The 21708-nt window shown below is 45.1% G+C and overlaps 1 protein-coding gene across 1 annotated transcript in view; it reads right to left on the reverse strand.

Moving 5' to 3' along the window:
• Positions 1–21708, reverse strand: part of LOC119177023 (large neutral amino acids transporter small subunit 2) — an 87988-nt gene that overhangs the window by 25049 nt on the left and 41231 nt on the right. The window contains exons 2-5 of the mRNA XM_037428373.2: positions 7702–7827; positions 4150–4246; positions 1265–1309; positions 511–634 (exon numbers count right to left, since the gene is read on the reverse strand). Coding sequence (XP_037284270.1) covers positions 511–634; positions 1265–1309; positions 4150–4246; positions 7702–7827 — 392 coding nt within the window. The remainder of the gene's footprint in view (positions 1–510; positions 635–1264; positions 1310–4149; positions 4247–7701; positions 7828–21708) is intronic.

A 21708-nucleotide genomic window follows, 5' to 3' on the forward strand; every position in this document is an offset into this window, starting at 1 on the left:
CCAAATCGTGAAGTGAAGGCAAGGTTAAATTTTAAAGAAGAAAACTGTGTTGTACTGAAGTTAGAAGCGAATCGGCAGTGGTTAAATGTAGAAGGAAGCAGGGTTCGCTGCTGGAGTTCGTTCGGGTGCATCCGACGCCACTCGTGCCTCGGGTTGCCCTGGCGATGCGTTGCTATGCGTTCCCGGCTCACCTTTGTTCTCTTTTTTTTATTGTTCATCGAACCAACGCCGCATGGCAACAGCGCCGAGCGGACGCGCTCAGGGCTCGTGTTTCTCGTGCGGACGCCGAGATGCTGACGGTGAACTCGGCTGTGTGAACTCGAGCGCCGCTCACAGGCGAATCCATGCAGCACCCATCGTTCCCATGCTGACTGAAGCGTCGCGCGTTGCAGCTCCCAGAGCCACTATAGCTCCGAATTCCACTCTAGCGTAATATAGGGAAACTCTGCCTCGAGGCCCCTTACGGCGATCAGCAAAGGCGTTACGCATTGTAACGCGCTGAGAACATACCACAGCAACAGCTGGCGATGCAAGCATCTCTTGGGGAGATACTGCGGTGAAGTAGGCAACGTTCGCCATGACGTAGACGACCGTCACAAGCGTGATGCCGATGTATATAGCCCTGGGCAGGTTTCTGGAAGATAAATATAAAGCAGATGTGAGGCGGCAAGTTATTCTAAGACTTCAACAAAAAATGTGAACAGCCGCTGCTTGATCATCAAGTGATAAGGACTTTTCCCACAACTGTTGCAAAATCGTCCTACACCAGTAAGCACGATACGCGTATTTCTGGACGAAATTTTATTTCGCGGCAACAAGGCATCCAGCAAAGATATTTCGGAATCTTTTTGTCAACAACACTGTGGAAAAAAGCTCCAGTAATTAAAATACGCATTCCAACGCGCTGTGTTTAAGTTGAAGTACACGTTAAACAACTCTGGGCGTTCGAGGTTAAGTTGAAGGAAACCACCATGGCGTGTCTCGTGGTTGCATCGTAGTTCTGACAGATGAAGCCCCACGATTTGATTGACGTTCGAAGTTGGACATTCCTCGTCATCCTTTCTGTCCCACCTGCCAGACCGAGTCAATCTTTCGCGACGATATAGTAGCAAGATAACATTCATATTGGGTATCAGACTTCTCGTCCTACATATTTATCCCGACAATAACTGTGCTGAGTTACTTTTTGCACATGTCAGCTCAACAATTCATTGTGAAAATAGCTGGTAAGCAATAGCAAATGGAAGAAACGGAAAAGACTTACCTGTTCGGATCCTTCAGCTCCTCGGACACATAATTCAAATAATTCCTATGAAATTTTAAAAATAAACTGTCAGTCAACGTCAATACTAAATGTACATCACCAAAGGAATCTTTCGAAACATCAAAAGTCATCGCAATCATAGTATCCCATATCTCTGCGATGTCGTAGATAAACCTGGACCGACTTCTTATGAAGCACTGATCAATAATACATCATATGCAAACATCGTCAGCAAAGTAGTTCATCTACATTTACCTCTTCTACCATGCCATTTCATTTCCTTTACCAGGAGAAAAATGTTACACTGAGATCACGTTCATAGATGGCGTTCATCTAATCATTACAAGTGTCTATATATTTCTTACAGAAACGTCATTACTCCTGCATAGCCAAGTGGATACAAACACACAATATTCGTTTGATTGATTCATATGTGGGGTTTAACGTCCCAAAACCACTATATGATTATGAGAGACGCCGTAGTGGAGGGCTCCGGAAATTTAGACCACCTGGGGTTCTTTAACGTGCACCCAAATCTGAGCACACGGGCCTACAATATTTCCGCCTCCATCGGAAATGCAGCCGCCGCAGCCGGGATTCAAACCCGCGCTCTGCGGGTCAGCAGCCGAGTACCTTAGCCACTAGACCACCGCGGCGGGGCAACATTCGCTTTTAAACTGCTCTGAACGTATTACCTTTTCTACGTATCATACTATATCTATTACGCTATACAATAAGTAGCAGGAACTAAAAGGTTGCGGCAGCAGACTCACAGAACAATGAAGTCTACCAAATTTTTGAGCGATTATTAATATTATTATTATTATTATTATTATTATTATTATTATTATTAGTAGTAGTAGTAGTAGTAGTAGTAGTAGTAGTAGTAGTAGTAGTAGTAGTAGTAGTAGTAGTAGTAGTAGTAGTAGTAGTAGTAGTAGTAGTAGTATTTGACAAGGGCACAAACAATCACACATATATTGACGCTGTAACGCCTCAAACAAACAAACAACAAAATGCCCGGAGGCAAAAGGCTCGAACTCCTTAAGATAGCCACAACGGAGGAGCAAGGAGGCCGCTATCATTCAATGACCTTTTCCGAAGCACTCATAAGCCACACTCGCCTCGTGGCCCGAAGCACATAGGCAGCAGGCTATACAAATCCTTCTAAGCAATATTAGAAGGTACTTTTAAGAAAGGCGCACGTTACATCTTCAAAGAAACATCAATGAATAATTCGTTTAAGAATTTGTCTTTTTTATCTCAGTGGGCAAACACATGAAATTGAGTGTGTATTAAGTTATAACAAAAGGCGTTGTTCGTGAATTTGAGTCACCCTAAAACGGTCGAGATCGAGACATGAACACAGGACACGAAATCCCCACGTCACCTCCCCCTTCGCCAATTCCGGTGAATCAGTCACCGCTTTGGTAATAAGAGAGCTGCGATATTTCTAAACGATTTACGTATTTTGCCCTTTCTTCCTCTTTTTTTCTCATCTTTTCACTTACGAAAGTACTGTTATCGCTGTGAATATCAAATTCATTATTACAAAAGCCTAACCTGTCAATATAGCTCAATTTAGCATGCTACTATGATGTACATTTAACTCTTGAGTCTTCTCTCTCCCTTCACATCCTACGCCTAACGCGAACAGATCGAAAGAAACACTAAATAAAGAATAAATTTTCACTATCCGTTGACAATGGATGGCTTGAATTTCGACAATGTGAAGTGTTCTCGATACTTTACTGGGCAATAAACACTACACAGGCGTCTGTACTGTGTGAATCATTGTTTTTTCCCGTTTTTGTTAAATTGAACGCTTCGATTTTCAGAATCATGTATAATTAACTAGCCTGTTGGTGCCATCTAAGATTTAAAGTGATTAATTTTCATATTAATAAAACTCCACCAACAACTTGAGTACGCATTGTTATTAGACTGCCGAATGTTGCCCAATAGTGCAAATAATTGAAGAAAAGTACCACAATTTCATTCTTTACGCTATGTAAGTCTTCAAAACCTTGTTCGAACAAGTAAAGCAGTCAATTCTTGCGAAAATATGTGGTGAAGTAGTATCGAAAGGTACATTACACAGTGTATAAAAGGGGTACAAAAGAAACTGTTCTTCTGAGAGTGCGTCTTTGATACCGTAGCAAAATTCAATGAAATATTTCCACCATGTTCTTTCTGACATAGTTCATTTTTTAGCAATATAATAACAATGCATCAAGTTATTCTTGTTTTATTGTCACGTAAAGTATAGAGAAAAGTTAATAAGTCAAAATATAATTTATACACTTCAACAAATTTCAATATCCTGCAGCATTTGTCACTTAAAATAGCTTGGGAAATTATCAAGCTTTATGTTGACACGTCCAAAAGTTCACTGAGACGGCATCTTATTGAAACACTCTAGCTCAAAAGCGCAGTGAACGGAACTTTGCGAACGCTAATTTCATACACGGCACTGATCACCCCCTTTTCCAACTTTTCTCACATATAAACTTTGACATACCTACGCGGCCTTCAAATTTAATTGCGACCGCTCTAATGGCTCATTCAGTGCATTGTCTGTACGAACTGGAAGGGAAGGGAGGCCGTACGTTGTGGATCGGACGTTCTCAGCAAACCGTATCATTTCATATTATTGCTGCGAAAACGCGCAGTTACCCTTCGATTGAGACGGTGCATTCGCGCTTCGATCAGCTACAAAAGGCTCGTCTAAACGCAATCCAGATCTCTTGATACCTCCTTGATACCTCCATTCCGTATTCTCATAAAAACTACGACGACAGTGCGAGAACATGGCACCTACAAAAGAAAGGAACGAAAAACGCCGTTGCGTGTGAAAATTTTTCTCGCTTTACGATTACACTCACCATCCTCCGAAAGCAAACAGTCCGGCGTAAAAAGAAAGCGATATGCCGCCAACAGAGTACTCTCCTTCGAAGCTGTTTCGCAGATACCCGACTTCACCTGAAATGAAACGGAAACAGACAATAAAATATTAAAGAAATCGTACAGATATGGGTACGGATGGTTTGGTATGGATGCCTACGTCCTGCCACAGCAAGCGGTTTCAGCTCGCGGGATCGAATCCCGGCTGCGGCGGCTGCATTTCCGAAGGAGGCGGAAATGTTGCAGGCCCGTGTGCTCAGATTTGAATGCACGTTAAAAAACCCCAGGTGGTCGAAGTGTCCGGAGCCCTCTACAAGGACGTCTCTCATAATCATATCGTGGTTTTGTGACGTTAAACCCCACAAATCAATCAGTCAGCAGGCGGTTCAGAGAAAAGGAGAAAACGATTACGCTAATCAATAAGTCCCCATGCACGCGTGCCCCGTGAGGGTATTTGATCGCCCAAAGCAATTATAATAGAGCACGCACATGAATAAACCAACAGAGTTGGATACAGGCGCGTCGATAAAATTCAGCGCAACAGCGAGAACCGTTGGCTAACAACGTTATAAAGCGTGGCAGTGAAGCGCTCTGGGGCAACCATGTGCCTTGCATACGACAGTAGTTAGCGTGCGGGCAGCTGCTTGTTGATTGCAGCAACGACGGCCCACACAGCCGGTTGAGAGACGCGGGCGATGGCTGCCGATAAGCAATCGCGCAGAGAGCACGGTCAGAACGCCACTTTCAGTCGAAGAAAACGCGACTTCTGCTAGTTCATGGCACGCCCGCCAGATGCGGCAGTTTGTGAAAAACGCAGTATTGTTTTCGGCTAGTTTCCGGATTAAAACAAGGTCGTGTGTACCAACTTCAGCATCCAAACTTTTAATTGAATTACAAAATCTCGACGGCAAATGTTTCGCTCGCTATCCCTTTCATAGAAAAAGCATGAACATCATAATGACACATAAAATTTGAAGGACGCTTAAAATTCCCCTTTAAGAGTAGAATGTGATAGCATAATCGGGCCCCATTTGTATCGCCTTCTCAGTCGCTTGCCTGATTTCGCTTCTTGGTGAACGAACCTCTGTGCGCGTAACACTGTCAATTTTAAATTATCCTAGAAAGTTTCTAACTGCCCACTACGCCATGATTAGATAAAATTTGTGGGTTTTAACATCCCAAAACCACCATATGATTATGAGAGACGCCGTAATGGAGGGCTCCGGAAATTTTGACCACCTGGGGTTGTTTAACGTGCGCCCAAATCTACACGGGTCTACGACATTTCCGCCTCCATCGGAAATGCAGACGCCGCAGTCTGGATTCGATCCCGCGACCTGCGGGTCAGCAGCCGAGTACCTTGGCCACTAGACCACCGCGGCGGGGCACTATACGCCATGATTCTTCCTTTTGCAAATCAGCAAAGAGCCCACTCTGTTGATGCTTTTGCTGATAAATATTAATAAACATGTATGAACACATGGTAATAGGTCAGACTTTAAGGCATGCCCTCATTGTGCCATTCACATGTTTTGACACCTGGCGTGATTGTACACTTCCACCATGCAATACGCGTTAAAGAGACTCCTCCCGCTACACAACGATCGCATGGTGTTTTTAGGGTAGTTTTAAGCAATATGTGGTTGCGTGGCAGAACAGCTGCTTAATTGCCCCGCATACGACCTGGGCTAGATTCTCATCGGAACAGATTTTTATTTTCATCGCATAATTCTCAATTTTTCGCTCACAACAGACTACGCCAAGGCCGGATTTTTTTTTCTTTTCGAAACGAGCACTTTAACGCCATCGTGTTAGAACGCAGGGGGGGGGGGGGCAGATAACGTAGTCAAAGTATGAAACAAAGAGTGCTATCACTGCCATCAATTCATTTCTTATTATCCATCGTTCACGTTCCTGTGACAGACACATTATATTGGATGATAATTTTGTGTGCATCCTCGATTGAACTGCAGCTTTTCAACATTACTTTTTACGTACTACATGTCATTTCATCACATATAATATATCACAGAAAGTTAAGGCAACTGATTCACACATTTCTTGCGATATATTTCTCCCCACCGGCACAAGCTGCGGTTCCCGAAACTTAGCCTGTGTAGACAAGGTGTCCCATATATCACGCAGAACAATCAGAAAAAAAAAGGGAAAGCCGTTAAACGAAGAATACTTAGTACATATTGGTCCCGATGTAGTGTAGTAGCCACTACAAATTTTCTCGTTAATGAGGTTTACGTACTTAGTTATGTTTCCAAATACTACCCTAATTATTAAAACGTCAATTACGCGTATGTAGGTATGTTTCAATTATATTTACATGCGCTATTTCCAGCAATGTCCTAATTAAGTGCTCACATATTTAGGCTAATAAATAAAGCTGGCGAAGTTTGAAAAATGGCACATGACTAGACTGCAGCACGCATAAGGAAGCAACGCCCTCAAACAGGATCACTGTGATGTAGCAAGTCAAGATTACACTCAAACCATTCGCGGGTGAGAGCGTAGTAACGTATTATTTTTGTATACTACTTAGCGTGCTAAATTTGCCATCTGCAAAAAAAAAAGAGCACGTAATTAGTACATCGCTATAAATAGCACAGTTATATGTCCTTTGAGCATACCTACATATGCCCCATTGGCATTTTAGTAATCGAGTGAGTACTTGTCAAGTTAGAAGCATAATTAGGACTAATTCCCTAAACTTCATTAACAAGAATATTAGTATCGGCTACTACAGTATGTTTAGAACAATATGCACTAAGCGTGCTTCACGTACCGACGTTACTCCCTATTTAAATCGTACTGCGTGATATTTGGGACACCCTGTACGCTTGAGACATGTAATGATTATGTCGCGCAGTAGCCTTTTCATAGCTTTTGGTGATAAGTAGTTATTTGTCACGTATGCTTCTGATATTATGTATAATTATCTTCTCGCCCGCTGATGTTTTTTGCCCAACTGTTATGAGCGAATATATATTGAACAAATCGAAACAGAACGTACAATATAAGCCGTAATTTTCTCTTCTATAGGCATGCTTTTAAGACTGCTTCACCACGTGACCTATAAGGCTGAGAAAAGCTCTTTCTTTTTTAACATGATAACTCAGTAGTAAACAATAACACTTAAAAAGTTTTGGAGCCAGTACAGGAGAACCGTTGGTAACGTTTCCTGGCATTTATAATTAGTAACTGTTGCTAACGCTCATATACTCACTGCAGTTACTAACAAGTAATTCAGCATATGGAACAAGCAGAACAAGCAGTTTGTCATGGACATTTAGTAGCTACGACAACCCTAATTTTAACAGCGTATACAAGTTTTTTCTCGTAGTCCACGTTGTGTTGTGCAAGATATTTCACCACTGAATAAAAACTTCACTGCGAACACTAAAAGAAAAGGTGAACCAGCTGGGTCACTGCAGCACGCTCAGCGTTGCAGTGCCCCAGTTACTGCACTGTTACGAAAATCGCTTCAAAAAAAAACGAAACATGCAGCTGCTTCAAAAACGAACCTTGCGCAATCCGAACGATGCCTGTGATGATGATAAGCGCCAGCGCTGCCAGTTTGGCTGTGGTAAAGACATCCTGGACTTTCATCGCCAGCTTGACACTCTTGCAGTTCACGTACGTTAGTAAACCTGAGTGTAATCGAGAAGTGCAAAAGTCAGCACACAGTATGAAAAAAAAAAACAGAGAGCAAGACAGTAAAGCCAGTAACATTACGCAATTCACGTAACTCTTTTCAAACAAAACCTTCATGTCTTCTGAGTAACTCCAGCAGAAGAACAGCGTACTATGAAAGTGTGAATTCTCAGAAGAAAAACAACTAAGCCACACAAAGCGCTGCAGTATAAAGTGATGCCACACGATGAACTCTTTGAAGCCCTACAGACATATTTGAAAGGCAGTGCTTTCTCGATACCTTGACACATACGCACTTGGCGAGCCAACGTGAAAAAAGCTTGCCGCACTTTACGTAAGCGTCGAAAATGTAATACTTTCACGTATGCCAGCGCGCACCCTTTACATGTACATGCACTTCTTCTCCGCTCCCGCTTCTTCAGTGCAATGTAGTCGGAGCAGGCACATAGGTGGACCTCACTGTTTTTTATTCGAATACCATCATGCACTCGTTGCTACGTGAACAGGAAAATAGGTCGTGCACGTTTTACGGATCACCTTGCAAACGCACTCTTCGCTATGCTCAGCCAAAAAGAGCACTGCTACCACCGTCGATTCCACGACTGCTTGTCACTGCTCTGTCTACCACCAGAGCGTCCAAGTAATCATAAGTGTGCTTTAGAATATGTTGAACTAAGCAAAATTAGTCTTTACCTTTATTATTATATTTTCGCGCCTGTTTATTTTAGAAAATTTAAATCATAAGGTCTCAAGTTCCACAAACTGCCCCATGTGTCCTGAAGGATGCCGAAATCGGGAAACCCAGATTACATTTATTCATCTTCGCTTTTTAGCTGCACTTTAACACAAGCATGCCAGCAATTTCGCACACCGCCTCCATAAAATACAGGTCTAACAGTCACGATCAAACCCGCTACATCTATATCAGCAGATTAACGCCATATGTCCCGCCATTAACCACTCGCGCTAGAGCATGTAATTAGATCCTGCCATTAAATCAAATATGGTTTGACAGGTACGCTCAGTCGTGGTTAGTTTAACGAGACCCAAAAATTTCTAAGATATGTATTTCATAACTGTTGCACACCGTACAAAGCGGTTTTCTTGGTGGCAACAGTTTAGTTTTGCGTGGGGCTGTAGAAATACGAAAGCCCCACACAAGACTAAACCATTTCTTAAAAAAAAAAGTGAAAGCTTTGCCGCAAAGGCGAAACAATGAATGTTATAGCAACAAGTTGGGATGACACGCGAAGAATGGCAAGCAGATCCAAGCGTGCACCGCGTTGTTCACGCTCAAATGACGCACGAAACGTACTGAGTGGTACAGATGAACGCGAATAAGCATCTCGGCTATTACTTCACTGTGTCCGAAGAGCGCACCCTTCTCGCAAACGGAGATTGTGCAGCGAGCGCAGTGACCTTTGTGCACCCCGTAACTACAACATAATGGCTACACTGCGGAGATGAAGAAACCATTCGACATATCCTGTGTGACTGCCCCAAATACAACCTGGAAAGACAACACCTTTCTAATAAACGAAACAGGTTAGATGACCAGCCGCTGTCAGAAGAAAGTATACTGCGCCATCGTCATGACTCATCGTCACAGAAGAAAGCCGTGCAAGCGCTACTGGGCTTCTTGCGAACTACTGGCCTGTCGGAACGCCTCTGAGTGGACTGAATTTGTGTGTGCGTGCGTGTCGGTGTTTTTCTCTTATTTATTTTTTAACTCTCCCTTTCTCTTTCAACCCCCTATTGCCCAACCCCAGTGTAGGGTAGCATACCGGATACTAGCATCTGGTTAACCTCCCTGCCTTCCTTTTTTCTCGTTTCTCTCTCTCTCTCCAGTGAAAGCCCAAGGCGTACGCTTCTCCCTACCGCGAGATTAGCGCACGCACGCGTGAGCGTCTACCCCTCCCCCTCCGCGGGGTAAAGTAAGCGTGGGAGACGAACGCATCGGCGCGCGTCGCCGCGTCGTGACAATCTGGTGACGCACGCTCATTAAGCCGTCTCGCTGGCGGGGCTGAAAAAAACGATACTTCCTCCAAGATCGCCATCTCCAGCGGTAAGTACGTGGTAGATATGATTAGCTTGCCATTTCAACGTTGAAGGAGGTGCTCTTTCGTGGCTCAGTGGCTAACGCCACGCACTCACAAGCACACGGCCGGACGACTCCGCGCGCCGGAGTGTTCTTCTGGGTTACTTTTCTTTCTTGCATTTTATTGCGATAGCAATTATGTGGAACCTCTCAGAGCGGAGTTTCGCCGCCGGCGTCATGCACCGTGTATATATGTATATATATATATATATATATATATATATATATATATATATATATATATATATATATATATATTGTCACGGTGCAGCGCGAACCAAAGGCAGATAAACGTTGACACAGCGACTCTCAGCAGCCAAACAGCAAGATCACCTTCTTTATCTTCAATCAGCCAGAGCTCCACTACATAGGGTCCGCCAAATCATCGTTTTGGTCCACCAGCCCACAAACGCGTCATTTGCCCCCCCCTCTTAATGAGCATCACCCCGATGCTAAACCAGTAGTGCAGTTTTTTTGTCTGATCTTTTAAGAAGTGTCTCGCGCAGTCACTACCTTTCATAAGGCTTCATGCGCACAACGTGAACTAGTTCAGGACGGTGCTGGCGAAGCCTCGTACTACACGAACTGTCGGGGACGACCTCGTAAGTAACATCACTCAGTCGTCGTAGTACTAGATATGACCCAAAGTATCTCCTTAGGAGCTTTTCAGAGAGTCCTCGTTTCCGTATGGGCGTCCAAACCCATACTCTGTCGCCGGTCTGGTAAACGACTGCTCTGCGGCGAGCATTGTAGCGGCTCGCGTCGTACTCTTGTTGTTGCTGGATTCACAGGCGTGCTAGTTGCCTCGCTTCTTCCGCTCGTTCTGTCAACATCTCGGCGTCCGGTTCGATGTCGTCGCATTCGTGCGCTAGTATCGCATCTAACATGGTTCGTACTTCCCTTCCGTGAATTAGGCTGAACGGGGTCATATGGGTTGTTTCTTGCTTGGCAGTGTTGTATGCAAACGTGATATATGGCAAGATTTCGTCCCAATTTTTGTGTTCGACGTCTACGTACATTGAAAGCATGTCTTCAATTGTTTTGTTCAGACTCTCTGTAAGCCCGTTCGTTTGCGGGTGGTAGGCGGTGGTCTTACGATGGGTTGTTCCACTCAGCATGAGGACTTGTTCCAAAAGAGCTGCCGTAAATGCGGTTCCTCTGTCTGTGATTACGACGCTTGGCGCACCATGCCGCAGGACAACGTTCTCGATGAAAAATTGTGCCACCTCCGCTGCTGTACCTCTTTGGATAGCCTTTGTTTTAGCATAACGGGTAAGGTAATCAGTCGCGACAATAACCCAGCGGTTCCCAGCAGTACAAGTAGGAAGTGGGCCCAAAATATCCATGCCAATCTGGTCGAATGGTGTTCTTGGGACCTGCACGGGCTGCAGGAGGCCAGCTAGTTTAGTCGGCGGTGACTTCCGTCGCTGGCAGTCGAGGCAAGTACGAACATGGTGTTTTACGGCTATGGTCATTCTTGGCCAGAAGTAGCGTTGCCGTACTCTGGCCAACGTTCTTGTGTAACCTAAGTGGCCTAAAGTCACCTCGTTGTGACATGCTTCGAGTACTTCAAAGCGAAGGGCTGCTGGGATGACGAGCAAATATGCAGATCCTGTCGAAGAGAAGTTTCTTTTGTATAGTACTCCGCTCCGTAAGCAAAATGATGACAGCGCTCTTACGAAAACAGTTGGTGCCTTCTGAGATCTCCCTCCAGGTAATTAATTAGGGCAAGTAACTCAGGGTCGCCTCGTTGTTGCTGTGCAATAGCGGTTGAGTCAAGCACACCGAGAAATGCTGTTTCCTCCTTATCGGATAGAGTTGCCGATTCAATGGGTGAGCGGGATAGATAGTCGGCATCCATGTGGCGCTTTCCTGACTTGTGTACGACAGTCATGTCGTACTCCTGCAGCCTGAGACTCCAACGCGCTAATCTCCCGGTAGGATCTTTAAGATTTGTCAACCAACACAGTGAGTGGTGGTCGCTGATGACTTTGAAAGGGCGGCCGTATAAATACGGGCGAAATTTTGTGACCGCCCATACCACGGCGAGGCATTCCTTCTCAGTCGTGGAGTAATTACTCTCGGCGCGTGTTAGTGTTCGGCTTGCATAGGCGATTACTCTTTCTGTGCCCTCTTGCAGCTGCACAAGCACAGCTCCCAAACCAATATTGCTGGCATCAGTGTGTAGCATCGTTGGGGCTTTCTCATCGAAGTGGGCAAGCACTGGAGGCGTCTGTAGTCGCTGGCGGAGGTTCTTAAAAGCAGCTTCCTCTTCGTTGCTCCATTGGAAAGCAACGTCTTCTCTCGTGAGGCGGGTCAACGGTGATGCGATGCGTGCGAAGTCCGCGATGAATCGCCTATAATACGCACATAGTCCGAGGAATCGTCGAACAGCCTTCTTATCAGTCGGCACCGGGAACTGTGCAACAGCTGCGATCTTTTCAGGATCAGGACGAACGCCTGCATGACTGACAACGTGGCCAAGAAATTGCAGCTCTTCATAGCAAAAGTGGCACTTTTCTGGCTTCAACGTCAAGCCCGCAGACCGTATGGCTTGTAAAACTGCCTCAAGTCTTTTAAGGTGCTGGTCAAATGTTGCGGCGAAAACTATGACATCATCAAGGTAGACCAAGCACGTTTTCCACTTCAACCCAGAAAGTACGGTATCCATAAGTATTTGAAAGGTAGCAGGCGCTGAACATAAACCAAAGGGCAAGACTTTAAATTCATATAAGCCATCTGGTGTCACAAAAGCAGTCTTCTCGCGGTCTCTTGGGTCTACCTCGATTTGCCAATACCCACTCCTTAAGTCCATCGATGAAAAGTAACGAGCATGCCGAAGTCTGTCGAGAGAGTCATCTATACGAGGAAGTGGATACACATCTCTCTTTTTCACCTGATTGAGCTTTCGGTAATGTACACAGAAGCGCAGGCTGCCATCTTTTTTTTTAACGAGGACTACAGGTGACGCCCAGGGGCTTTTTGAGGGCTGAATGACGTCATCTTCTAGCATTTTGTCGACTTGCTCTTGTATCACTTCGCGTTCCTTTGTAGCCACGCGATAGGGGTTTTGGTGAATTGGTCTCGCCATGTCCTCGGTAATTATTCGATGCTTGGTTAGAGGCGTGCGGCCAACTCTTGATATTGTCGAAAAGCAGTCTTTGAATTCGGCCAGTAGCTTAAGAAGCCTCTTTCGCTCGTTCTTAGGCAAAGTAGTGCTAACGTCAAGAGCTGGTGTCGAATCAAGTTTTGGCGCCTCGTCGACTACCGCCAAGCAGCCTTCTGCGTCTGTGATATCGTCGAAGTAAGCGACGGCCATGCCTTTTGGAAGGTGCCGGCGCTCATCACTAAAATTTGTCAGAAGCAAGTCCGTGCGTCCAGCGGCGACAATATATATATATATATATATATATATATATATATATATATATATATATATATATATATATATATATATATATATATATATATATATATATATATATATATATATATATATATATGTGTGTGTGTGTGTGTGTGTGTGTGTGTGTGTGTGAAAACGCAAGAAAACAAACAATGCAGTAGAAGCCTCCGGCGCGCAGAATCGATCGTGGGACCTCCGCGTCGTGAATGCGAGGCGTTAACCACTGAGCCATCGAGGGGCACCATCTTGCACGTTCAAACGGCAAGCCATTTATATCTACCACTTACCGTTGTTGGCGGGCATCTCAGCGGGGAACCATGGCCTCCGAGATAGCGGGCGCGCGGCATGTTTCTCTCCGGCCGTCCCAATCACCGCGCTCCCCACCAAAGCCAACGAGTACCGCCTCGCGCGGCCGGCCACCGCGAGAGGGCGCAGATTCTGGCGGCGGCGGACACCGCGGCCGACAGCAGAGCGCATGGGATTCCAGCGTGCGCATGTTTTTTTTTTTTTTCGCGTACGAGTTAGAATCCCCGGCAGAATCTTCTGGCTGAACTGAAGGAAGGTATTTTTTATTACTGCATTTACTTTGGTCCCATTTACGAAGAAAAGCATGGCAACTGCGGCATTTTCCTCATAGGTAACTGTAAGGAAGTATCAATTCGTCTGTGGCAGTATTACTTTTTTTTTTTCGTTACTATCCATTTTGACTTGATGCTAAACACCCCAATTTGATAAATATAGAGACATTCTAGCGTTTCTCCTTTCTGGAGACTTGTATAGGGGAAAAGTGGGCTAATTAACGTCGATAACTCGTATTGCTCTCCTATCCTGTCTCACAATTTCGCTGTTATATCACGCACGGATATCTATGAGGTGGTGAAACGAAGCGCAGTTAAGGTCTAGGTAACTGAGTGTCCCGTTGATGTCATTGAAGTATGGAACGTGAGAGTAATTTTGCCGGAATATTGTAGAAGGCTTCGATTAGCCGACCTTCATTCGCTCCCCACGTTTTCACAGTGAAAGTACCTGAGTTGTGATCGTCTCTTTTTTCGTCATCTGAAGTTTGATGATGTTTTGGCAGCACAATAGCAATATTAATACTCCCGACTGCATCCAGATTAAAGTGTCGAACGTGTAGCATGACGACGTTTTTCTAATAAAAACTAACTGTTTGCCGAAGTAGACAACAAGCAAAGCATTTTGATGTTCGTTTTTAGATTGCCCAACGTATCCATTGAACACCGTAAAATTCACAGGGCGAATGGGTGACAATAAGTGACTGAAACGTTCCTGTAACCAGCCCGTACTCGTAACAGAACCAGTGACGTTAAGTCTAGACATAATCTAGACGCATGGCGACCACCTGCACCCTCCTCCGTGTATCCTGCTTCTGCAGCTCGGCGGGAGGGTTCTTTAAACGGCGTTATAATGAAAAGCAGCGCTTGTTCCATGAATGGAAAAAAAAAGCAACCCTTTTACTAGAGTGTAACCCGTGAGAATAGAGCATGGCACTCTTCTGACTTCTTGTTGATTGCGCTGTCATTTTTTTTATTTGCCAGTGCCCTCCCTACTATACAGCCTGCAAACTTCGAAGTACAGTAAGTTTCCAGCACATCCGGATCTCTTGCAGAGGCATCGCAATTATAAGTGCTCTAATATGGGCGGCGCAAATCTAGAGCAAAACAAGTCAATTTGACATTACGTCCAAGCATTGACTTCACCTCTCGTACACCTTAACTCGACATTTTCAAACTAACACAAAGTTATATAAAAGCGCAAAACCATTTTTTCTCGCCACATAGAAGCTTCGCCGACAGCGCGGTAGCCTTTTCGACCGAAAGAAAGAGCGAGAAAAAGCGGACCACGCCCACCTCTGGAAACACGCGCTGATTGATTTGTGGCGTTTAACGTCCCAAAACCACCATATGATTATGAGAGACGCCGTAGTGGAGGGCTCCGGAAATTTCGACCACCTGGGGTTCTTTAACGTGCGCCCAAATCTGAGCACACGGGCCTACAACATTTCTGTCTCCATCGGAAATGCAGCCGCCGCAGCCGGGAAGGAAACACGCGCTCTCCGTGCGCTTAGGACGGCCGGAGAGAAACCCGCCGCGCGCCCGCAATCTCGGAGGCCATGGAGAAACTATCGTGTTCTCAGCAATATCAGCAAGACGGCGCAATGAGCACGCGGCGGCTCTCATCTCTCACGCATACTTTGGCCCGCTGAGAGGAAGGGAGTGGACGATCTCTCGCGCGTATTTATCTCCCGGTGGGAAAGATCGTACTTCTCGGCTGGCGTCGGGCTTGCACTGGAACGATTCTGTTGTAGTTACGGGGAGCACAAAGGTCACTGCAATCGTTGCACAGCCTCCATTTGCGAAAAAGGCGCGCTTTTCAGACACAGCGAAGTAACAACTGGGACGCTTATTTGCGTTCATCTGTACCTGCGAGTACGTTCCATGCGTCATTTCTGCGTGAGAAACGCGGGTGACGTTTCGGTGTGCTTGCCATTCTGCGCGTGACCTACCAAGTTGTTGCTACCGCGTTCAATGCTTCGCCTTTGCTGTGACTGTTATTTATATATGTAGACACGTATACACATGCGGTGATTGACAACCAACGCCGGCGGCAAAATACAGGCGAGAGTGTTCTTAAAATTGCTATCACGATAAATACCCGTTGTACGTCGTGCAGCAGCGATAAAATTTCAACTAATTGCAAGCATAGATCTCGCACCTTCAAGTTCAACAGATCGACACTACTGACACCAATGATCTAAAGTGATTATTAAGGCAAGTTGGGCGTATTCGGAAATATTCTTTGAAGAAACTGCAGCGCGACATATACACAGACGAAACGTCGGTGTACTTCTTGTAAATGCGCTTTCTAAAATTAAGTACCAATACGTCCTTTTACCAATCTTGCCGTTTTTGTTCCATCCCTGTGCTTCTTGCGCTGTAGTTTCTAAGAATCGATTGAAAGGTCAGGACAAGGTTGCTCGCAACACATGATGACAGGTGGTACGCGGAGGATTGAAAAATGCACCTACTTCTTGTGGTTACTGTTTTTTAACAAGTATAGGGAACTCATGTGGTTATTGAAAAAGTTGACACGAGGCCGCAACGAGCTGGTCGTAGAGAAACTTGGCGGTGTGAGATGCTGCAGAACAAGTCTATGTGCTCATACATGTAACCGCGCTCAAGAGGTCCTTAAAGCTGTGCGATGACCTCAATAGCACAGTTAGGCAGCGCTTATCCCCTCGAAGACGTTTCTTTCTACACCGAAGGCGCCCCTGCCCCAATCACAAAACGTCACCGTTATCTCTGACAACGCCTCGCGCAGGCAGATAGCTTTACAACCCCCGGCACCACAGCCTCGCTGCGAATAAACACGGATCCGATGGCATGTTTATCAGACCAGACACACATTCTCAGGATGATGATGACGATGTTTATACCACGATATCGTCGCTCAAAAAACAAACTAATCGCCTGAACAAAGCCGGCTTTGAGATGCCTTTTGTATGCCTACATGAACGTTGAGGGATGAAATACAGGCGGAAAGTTGTTTCAAGTGTTTACCTTTGAAATGGGGCAGCCGCTGATGCAACTAATAACTTCAAAGATCTTCTACAAAGTGCAACAACAGAAGGCGGCCCGTCAAGTTTATATGGATTAACTATTAATCCGAAGGTTTCGAAAGGGCAAGCAACAGCTGTGTGTATGGCAATGCGACACGTTATCAATACATTGTTCGAAGATTTCTGCGTTATTTTTGCGCACCATACACCATAAATGTAAAGTCCGGCCAACTTTATATTTATTGCCGTGCTTGCAGCGATACCAATCTTCTTTCGAACAGCAGTTCTCTTCCTTTTAAACAATCGCAATTTTTTTCTTGACCTGACTTCATTATTCTGTAGTTCATATAGTTCTATCGCTTGTTTGCATCCATCTCAGCCTACCGGGCGTTCACTCTAACTTCCCCTTTATATCCTAAGCATTTATACCACAGACTAATGAAGCGGGGCAATAAGAGGCTCAGGAAACATTGCAACAATGTTAAGAAAGAAAGCGATTGCTGGTGAGCTTCACACTGTAGCACGTGTGGTTGCGTTAGGCTTTGTGATGAGCGTTTCATTGTGCGTAGACACTTTGACGAGACTACTGGATTAATCATTGAATCAGCAATTATTCATAAGCTTGGCCGAGTTGGCGTCGTACCCTGTCACAATCTTTGACAAACAATGAACTAGTTTGGCTCAATGCCTGTGTACTGATTTGTTAAACATTCGTGATCTGAGTTCAAATGAATTTTAGCTTAATGTCAGCGCCTGTGCTAGTCTCCCTTCATCTTGTCCCTTCTTGATAAACCTGAGCTAAACACTTGAGATATGTGATGCAGATACGTCTTTTTTTCTTAATAGTTTTTTCTTGCCGTTGTTCAAGCCATCAATAATAAATAATAATGGCCTGATGCCGGCATCCTGATTTTTCGCTCTGTTGTGCTATTTTTATTCTCAAATGGTAACTAAATACGCATCTGTACCACATCTATTTTTATTCATATTTCTCGGACGTTTCTCATGGCTTATCTTGCGATAAGCCTCAAAAACAAATGCCCAATCCACGTATTCTTGTACAGCGTGGTTCGTAGCTTTTCCGTGCGTAACTAAAAGGCTTGATTGATTTGTGGGGTTTAACGTCCCAAAACCACTATATGATTATGAGAGAGCCGTAGTGGAGGGCTCCGGAAATTTCGACCACCTGGGGTTCTTTAACGTGCACCCACATCTGAGTACACGGGCCTACAACATTTCCGCCTCCATCAGAAATGCAGCCGCCACAGCCGGGATTTGATCCCGCCACCTGCGGGTCAGCAGCCGAGTACCTTAGCCACTAGACCACCGTGGCGGGGCGTAACTAAAAGGCTTTTACGGTCTTTACAGCGAAGGTGTCAGTCTTTTACAGTGAAGGTGTATATGGTCATAGGTGAAACCAAAATTCGTCCATCCTATGTGCGCAAAAACTACTAGCGCACATGTTTCACAGAAAGTGAGCAATTACTCACCACTGACTATTTTTCAAAAAAAAAAAGGATGCAGGGAACATAGCAAATAAAATTTCAGGACAGATGCAACCAATAACTCAGCAAGATTTTAATGAATCGTCGGGATTCAACCAGTAATGAACACCGGGGCCCCATGTTTCAGCGTTTCTGGCTAATTATCAATACAAAGTACTTGAGCAGTGATTTTTTACTGAGCCCCAGCGCAAATCACCCTTAGAATTTTAAACATAATACTGAGTTACCATGCGCAAGTTCTTGACCGATTGCTTCTTGAAGCAGGCGACGCCCTACTCGAACATGTCATGCCTGTATAATGCTCTGTATTTTATTGCGACAATGAGAATATAATCATGAGCACTCTAAAATATCTTGCACGGGAAACACATTAAATCCCACAGAATAGTTCCTGGCTTACTGTTAACGTGATTCAATTGAAGTAATCCGGACTCTCTTGCACGACGTACATATCTTTCTTTCCTGTTCTCCGAGGCCATCCTCGACGTTCTACAGAGAACAGCTGCCGCAGACTTAAATGCGGCTCTTGCACACATTTTTGCACAAATGGCCGAATGAAAAAGCGCAAGGAGGAACACAAACAAACAAATAAAAGAAAGATGTACGAAACATTTTTCATAGTTCCCGCCTTCTCTATTATTCTATACCAGGGGTCGGCATCTTGCGGCCCTTGGGGCAGTATTACATGGCCCCGGCACAACGTCATAACCCTGCCTTCTCCCCTTCTCCCTTCCACTCTGAAGGCCGACATGCAAGTACTGACCTCAATTGAGGTTAGACAGGTCCATAGAAAGGGCGCTTCAGGTTGGCATTGTCCCCCATCTTCACTTAGCCAGATAACGTCTTCACTTCCTTTCGTAACCATCCACCCCCTACCCTGATTTGCCGTGCAGCCCCTCCCATCCTGGAACCTTGGGCGACGGTCTCGCACGCACGCAAAGCCACAAAAGCTCTCTTGTGCTTCTTGAGGACCACTACTGGACTTCACGAACACTTGTGAACAAACAGCGCGAGACCGTGCTGTGTAGTCTCAAGCTGACTGTTTATCCATCTCTTACTTACGCTTCTTCTTTTCACTCTCTTTCATTTCTATTATTCTTCCTTTCCACTCCCCCAAGTGTAGGGTAGCTAACCAAGCCAAGCTCAGTTAGCCTCCCAGCCTTTCCTCTCCATTTTTTTTTCTCTCTCTCTCTTATGCATGTCGCCTTCATGCGCCAGGTAGCCAACTTCCTCTCAAGACCATAACGAAATGTCAACACATGACCTCGATAAAAGCATGTCATTGGGCTAGTTGGCTCATCATGCTCTGCAAGAAGTTTCTTCGCCTTGTGTAACGTTATCTCCATTTTGCAAAAGACATATTACTATATACTGATCTGTTTTGTACCCACGTCGGAATGTCCTCGTACGATGCATTCACAATCTTAAGCCTGGAATCACGGAGTACCTCAGGTCATTGTACAGTATCATTGCAATGCAACAAGACTACAAAAAAGTGCGCAAATATTGTCTCACACGTATGTGGGCGTTTTTTGCAGTCGCAGGTTCTCGAGTTCTTTAAGCTATCCGACGCTGGGTTCATCGATGTCGCTAAGGGCCAAGCGTTATTGAAATCTGCACTTTCAGAGCACCGCAAAGAGTAGCTGCAAACTATGAATTTTTTCATATGTGTTGCTCATATTGTGTTTCATGCAATAACACTTAGAGAGGAATTTGGCGCTGAAATCGTGTACCCTCAAGAGAATTATGGGAAGTACAGGCTTCGGATTGAATTCTATTGGCTAGCGAACTGTCCACGAATCTTTTTCTACAGTTTCAGTTTCGTTCTTCGCGCAGATCGGGCAGTGGTGTGCGTTGCAAAGCACTGAAGCAGCGCCTTTGTTGTTCAAAGAGACTGAAGACTACTAAATGCCTTGATTCGCTGTGACGTTGGAACTTTACAAGTTGTATTTGACAGTTTCGGCGAAGCGTCGTCCACTCACCACTGCACATAGATGTAGCACCCCATGCCAGTGCAGGATACAGCATCGCGTTCATGTTTCTCTTTTCTTAAGCGTATCTTGCAAAATGACGGAAAAGCCAAGCAGACGCATCGTCACGCACCTCTGGCTCGACTTCACAACAAAACGAGAGGTGCGTTGGCGGCAGACCACTTGGACAGACGCACCTGGCATCGCAGAGTTTTTCACTTAGTACTGTTATTTCCATAAATAGTTTGTGCATACTTTCGAGACGAAATTAAGACTGTTTGTTTTGAAGTGTTGTCAAAAATAATTCATTATACCTTGATGCCGAATTTGGAACTCAATGGCAGAGCGACGCATACCCTGGCTGTTAAATTTGTCCAGGTGTCACTTCCATCTCATGGTCGGCAAAACTTTTTTGCAATAAGTTTCACGTGCGAAAGAATGACGCACGTCTGGATTGAAAAAACTTCATATCACTTTGTTTTACACTCAGAAAAAAAGCGTCGCGAATCTGAAAAACGCGATCCATCCGAAGCAGATCCGAAGCCTGTACTTCTCATATTTCCATGGGGGTACAAGCACCGCTGAAAGAGCCCGCGTAGACAATATAGCGCCAGATTCCTCTTTAGGTATTCTTGAAATTCTACGGTGTTGCTATTATACTTGAGTCATGTATTTATGCTATGCCCACCCCTGTGTAACGCCCCCTGAGTCTTTAGGGGACGCTTTCAAAAAAAATAAATTCAGCATAAACAAGCCCGTACCATGAATAAGGCTTCCTTGGCAAGTTTTGCAATCCCGGCTGCAACGGCTGCATTTTCAACGGAGGCGAAAATGCTGTAGGGCCATGTGCTCAGATTTGAATGCACGTTAAAGAACCCCAGGAAGTCGAAATTTCCGAAGCCCTCCACTACGGCGTCCCTCATAATCATGGCGGTTTTGGTACGTGAAACCCCACATATCAATAAATCACTTGATAAGTTTTGTATGGAAAAAAATTTCATTCTTCTTCGTAACGAAGTGCCCAAGAAACTAGTCGGCTTAGCCAGGGCCCCCTCCCGTCTACACATGCACACCATTTCCTCTCCCCCTTGCCACATACTTTCCCTTCCTAGAACAAGTCCAACGGAGTTTCGCAGAAGCCGCCCGCCTGAATCCCATCACCTAGCAACCGCACGGCAACGAACCAGCGAGATCAAGACACGTACGTTGCTAGGGCACAGCAGTAGGATAGGATCGTCTGTCTCGCTCAGTCTAGCACAGAAAAAAAAATCTCCGTCCGCTACCAAGGGAGCGTGTTAGCACCGGGTTCTGCCCTCGG

This window comes from Rhipicephalus microplus, chromosome X (assembly GCF_043290135.1).
Source record: "Rhipicephalus microplus isolate Deutch F79 chromosome X, USDA_Rmic, whole genome shotgun sequence".
Classification (NCBI taxonomy): Eukaryota; Metazoa; Arthropoda; class Arachnida; order Ixodida; family Ixodidae; genus Rhipicephalus; species Rhipicephalus microplus.